Source organism: Hakea prostrata, chromosome 10 (assembly GCF_041222555.1).
Source record: "Hakea prostrata isolate BN-2017 chromosome 10, UWA_Hpros_2, whole genome shotgun sequence".
Classification (NCBI taxonomy): Eukaryota; Viridiplantae; Streptophyta; class Magnoliopsida; order Proteales; family Proteaceae; genus Hakea; species Hakea prostrata.
This window is the reverse complement of record NC_142609.1, coordinates 24,619,818-24,624,534: the sequence shown is the minus strand read 5'-3', so window position 1 is coordinate 24,624,534 and position 4,717 is coordinate 24,619,818. Positions and strand designations below refer to the sequence as shown.

The 4,717-nt window shown below is 45.1% G+C and overlaps 1 protein-coding gene across 1 annotated transcript; it reads right to left on the bottom strand.

Moving 5' to 3' along the window:
- Window positions 1-776: 776 nt before the first annotated feature.
- Window positions 777-1,604, bottom strand: LOC149002335 (uncharacterized). The gene is made up of 2 exons (XM_089138691.1): window positions 1,182-1,604; window positions 777-992 (listed from the first exon to the last, which is right to left on the bottom strand). The coding sequence occupies exons 1-2, from the start codon at window positions 1,602-1,604 to the stop codon at window positions 777-779; spliced, it is 639 nt and encodes a 212-aa protein (XP_088994817.1).
- Between the last annotated feature and the right edge of the window lie 3,113 nt (window positions 1,605-4,717).

Here is a 4,717-nt window from a genome sequence, read left to right as displayed (position 1 = left end):
GTACTGATATGTATCCTCCAATCAAAAGATTTGTTGTTTGAAACTGGAAATTGCATTGAATAAGCTAGAGACTCTACATCAGAAATGAAGTTGGTGAATCCCTAGGGATAGTACTTCTTCAAGTGCCTCGCATTCCACGACCGATCTAGTTCGCACCCAGTGGCTATATTCTTTAGCTTGTATGCTCCCAATCCAACCAGCTTGACTATCATGTACGGTCCGGTCCTTCAGTTGGTGAATCCCTAGGGATAGTACTTCTTCAAGTGCCTCCCATTCCACGACCGATCTAGTTCGCGCCCAGTGGCTATATTCTTTAGCTTGTATGCTCCCAATCCAACCGGCTTGACTATCATGTATGGTCTTTCCCACGAAGGATGTAACTTCTTTTGGTGGCATGGATCCGAAGCCAACGTGTTCCTCAAAACCAAATCTCCCGATCGGTACTGGCGACGCTTAACTCGAGAGTTATAGTGCGATGCAATACTTCGTTGGTATTGTTGAGTTCGGGCAATTACTCTCGTTCGAACTTCATCTAATAAGTCGAGACTGTCCAGTAGTCCATGTTCATTCGCTTTTTCTTCGAACTCTCTTTCTCGAAGTGTCCCCGCCATTATTTCCACGGGTGCTAATGCTTCAGATCCATATGCCAATTTGAAGGGAGTTTCTCCAGTGGAAGTTCAAACTGTGGTTCGGTACACCCAAAGAACGTTTTGCAATTCTTCGACCCACAAAGCTTTGTCAGACTCAAGTCTTTTCTTTATTCCATCCAGCAGCGTTCAGTTCGTGACTTCCACCTGGCCATTGCTCTGTGGATACGCCACTGATGACATTCGATGTTCGATCTGATATGTGTTGTAGAACTGCCCGAACTGCGGATTGTCGAATTGTGTACCGTGATCGGTAACAATGATTTTTGGGATCCCAAACTTGTAAATTATAGATTCTAGCACGGACTTCTCCACTTTCTTCTCAGTAATTGTCGCAGGGCTTGCCTATACCCACTTTGTGAAATAGTCGATTGCCACAATGACATATTCCCGTCCGCCGGATGCCTTGGTGAATTTACCCATAATGTCAATTCCCCACATTGCAAATGGAATGGGATCAAGAATTGACATTAGGGTTTCTGCGGGCCTTTTTGACACTGTTGCATGATTTTGATAATTGTTGTAGTGGCGAACATATTCCATTGTAGCCTCTTGAATCTTTGGCCAGTATAGCCCGAGCCTGAGGATTTTGTGAGCCAAGGCCCGACGGCCCATGTGCGCCCCACAAATCCCTTCTTGAACTTCCGCCAAAGCGATTTCCGATCCTTCAGGGCCCAAGCATCTGAGGAGTGGTCCAACATCAGACCTTCGGTACAACCTTTCGTTCTGCAGAGTGAATCTTGAGCCTCGTATCCGAACCATCTGAGCCTCTTTCGCGTCCTCTGGCAATTTGTCATCCCGAAGGTACTCTACAATCGGGTCCATCCTGCAACGCTCAGCTTCGATATATGATACCTCCTTTTCTTGACTGCTTGGGAGTGCTAATTCTTCTACATAAACCGAAGGCTCGAGCGTCTTTTCCTTGGCGTTAGCCAACCTTGAGAGTTCGTCTGCCATTGTATTCTCCTTCCTCGAGATCTGGCATACTTTCAGATCTTTGAAATCCTTTTGTAATGCCCGCACGATCTCTTGGTATTTTTGTAATCAGGATTCCTTAACGCCGTACTCTCCTTGCACCTGACTAACAATCAGCTACAAGTCACTGAAGATAGTTACATCAGCTATCACCAGGGCTTTAGCCAAACAGAGTCCGGCTATCAAAGCTTCATATTCAGCCTCGTTGTTGCTTGCTTCAAAGGCGAATCTTAAGGCATACCAAATGATAAAACCTGCTTGACTCTTGAGTAAAACTCCCGCTCCAGCCCCATGCTTATTGGTCGAACCGTCAACATATACCTCACACATTGTTGGGATACTCGGCTCGGTTTCTTCTTCCATTGGAGTCGTGGTTTTCACAACAAAATCCGCTAACACCTGAGCCTTAATCGTTGTACGGGACTTGAAATTTACTTGGAATTCACCCAGCTCAACCGACCATGCCACCATTCTTCCAGACAAATAAGGCTTATGAAGAACTTTTTTCAAAGGAAAAGTAGTTAATACCTCTATTTCAAAGGTCTTAGTTTCCTGGCTGCCATCATGAGGGTCAAATCCTGTTTCTCAATCTCGGAGTATCGCGTTTTTGCATCAAGGAGCACATGGCTAACATAATAGATTGGCCATTGCTTTCTTTCCTCCTCCCGAACGAGAATTGCACTCACGGCCGAGGTTGATGTGGCCAAATAAACTTGCAAAGTTTCTCCTTTCTCCAGTCAAGATAAGAGAGGTGGCGTACGAGAGGTTTTTTTTCAGGTTCTCGAACGCCTTTTGGCACTCGTCAGTCCATCGGGCCTCTTTGCTCCCCCTTAGGTCCTTCAAAGCTTTGAAGAAAGGGAGACACATCTCTCCCGACTGTGAGATAAAGCGATTCAGCGCAGCTACTCTCCATATTAAGCATTGCACATCTCGAACGGTCTTTGGAGGTTTCATGTTAATCAAAGCTTGTATTTTGGCTGGGTTAGCCTCTATACCTCTTTGAGATACCATTGAACCCAAGAACTTTCTCGAGGATACGCCAAACACGCACTTCTCCGAGTTCGGCTTCATTTGGTATTTTCCTAGCACCGAAAATACCTTTGCTAGATCAGCAATATGTCCTAAATGCGCCACGCTCTTGACTAACATATCATCTACGTAAGCCTCCATATTCTTCCCGATCAGATCCTTGAAAATCTTGTTCATTGCCCTCTAATAAGTTGCTCCTACATTCTTCAAGCCGAACGGCATGACTTTGTAATAGAAACTTTCATGATCGGTCATGAAAGGAGTGAACTTTTCATCTTCCTGATTCATGAGAATCTGGTTTTACCCCGAATGAGCATCCATAAAACTTAATGTTTCATATCCTGCTGTGGCATCTATCAAAAGATCTATGTGAGGCAATGGATAGCAGTCTTTTGGACAAGATTTGTTGAGGTCCATGTAATCAGTATACATTCTCCATTTTCCATTGGCCTTCTTGACCATTACTACATTGGCCAACCAGGTCGAGCATTCAATAGGCTCAATGAACCCTAAATTCTTTAATTTCTCAACTTCATGTCTGATAGCCTCGTGCTTTTCTATTGAAAAGTTTCTTCTCCTCTGGATCACTGGTTTGGCCTTCGGATCTATCCAAAGCTTGTGCTATGCTACTTGTCGATCTATTCCAGGCATGTCTTCCAGAGACCATGTGAATACATTTTTGTTTTCCCAAAGGAAAATCTTCAATTCTGACTTGAACTCCTCCAGTTGTTCGGATCCAATATGAGTCGTTCTTTTTTCATCATCGGGATCCAATTGGATTCGTTCCAATTTCTCAACTGGTTCAAGTCTTTGCATCTCTTCCTCATCCTGATCATCACGCATTTCAATCGGTAATGCCGTGGCCTTCTTCGGGCCATCCTTGTCCTTCAAATAGGCCACATAGCACTGTCGGGAGATTCTCTGATCGGAAGATACCTGACCAATTCCCTTATCAATTGGGAACTTGATCTTCATATGCTTCATTGAGATTACCGCACCTAGCTTTGTTAGGGATGGCCTACCGAGGGTAACATTATAAGTCGGAAGCTCCCAACCACCAGCAAATTCACCCGAATGGTAGTTTCCTTAGGGAAATTTCAAACTGAAAGGTCCAGCTAAACTGATCCTTCGACTATGGCCGATGACCCGGCAAATCCATATAAGTGCGTGGATGATGGCTCCATCAAGTCCTTCTCGATCTTTAGTTTCTAATAAGCCTCATAGGACAAAAGATCTATAGAAGAGCCTGTATTGACCAGTACTCCATGCACCTCCTGTTGTCCAATCTCCACCTTGATTACTATGGCATCATCGTGAGGTGTGCATATACCTCTTTCGTCTTCATCGTCGAAGGTGATCGAACTTTCACCATTCAGCGTCTTTCGTTTCTGCGCCTCTCCAATTCCAAAGAACTTAGATTTGGCCTTCAACTTTCGGAGGGACTCTGGTTTGGGTCCCCCAAATATAGTTAGGGGCGCCGACCTCTCCGCCACCAGCACAAGTGAATAAGAGAAGATCACGTCTCCGAAGGTGGCAGTATCTAGGAGACCGGCTAACATCAACCACCTCCTTTCCCTTCTTTGATTTGGGAACCTCGATCTATCGTTCTCGACTTCCCGAACGGTCCCTCTTCTCAACAGCAACTCTTGGCTCCGCTTGTCGCCCTTTAATGAAACTGGAGAGATGACCTTGAGAGATCAATCTTTCAATGTCGGCCTTCAAGTGCTTGCAATCATTGGTGTAATGCCCGTAATCTTTGTGAAAACAGCAATACTTCTCCATGTTACACTCTCCAAGTTTGGATATGACCTTCGGTGGCCATTTCAAAATATCGTGCCTTTTGATGATGTTCAGAATCTCCGATCGAGGAGTATTCAATGGTGTGTACTCACCTTAATCGGGAGAACGCTGCCTCCACGCGGAACGTGGCTTTCTTGCTCGATCATGATTGGGCTGCCTAGGCTTCTGCCTTTTTTTAGGAGCCTTCTGTTCTTTGGTGGAGGCCTTCATTTCTCCTTGATGTGCATCTAGAATCTCGGTCACCTCTGCCTGCTTTTGACACCTTT

What these genes read in the sequence shown, in the direction of transcription:
- LOC149002335 (XM_089138691.1), bottom strand. Translation starts at nt 1,604, where the DNA reads ATGGCAGACGAACTCTCAAGGTTGGCTAACGCCAAGGAAAAGACGCTC. An exon ending in AAGAGGCTACAATGGAATAT is followed by an intron (nt 993 to 1,181) that starts GTTCGCCACTAC and finishes AAGTGGGTATAG; the next exon opens with GCAAGCCCTGCGACAATTAC.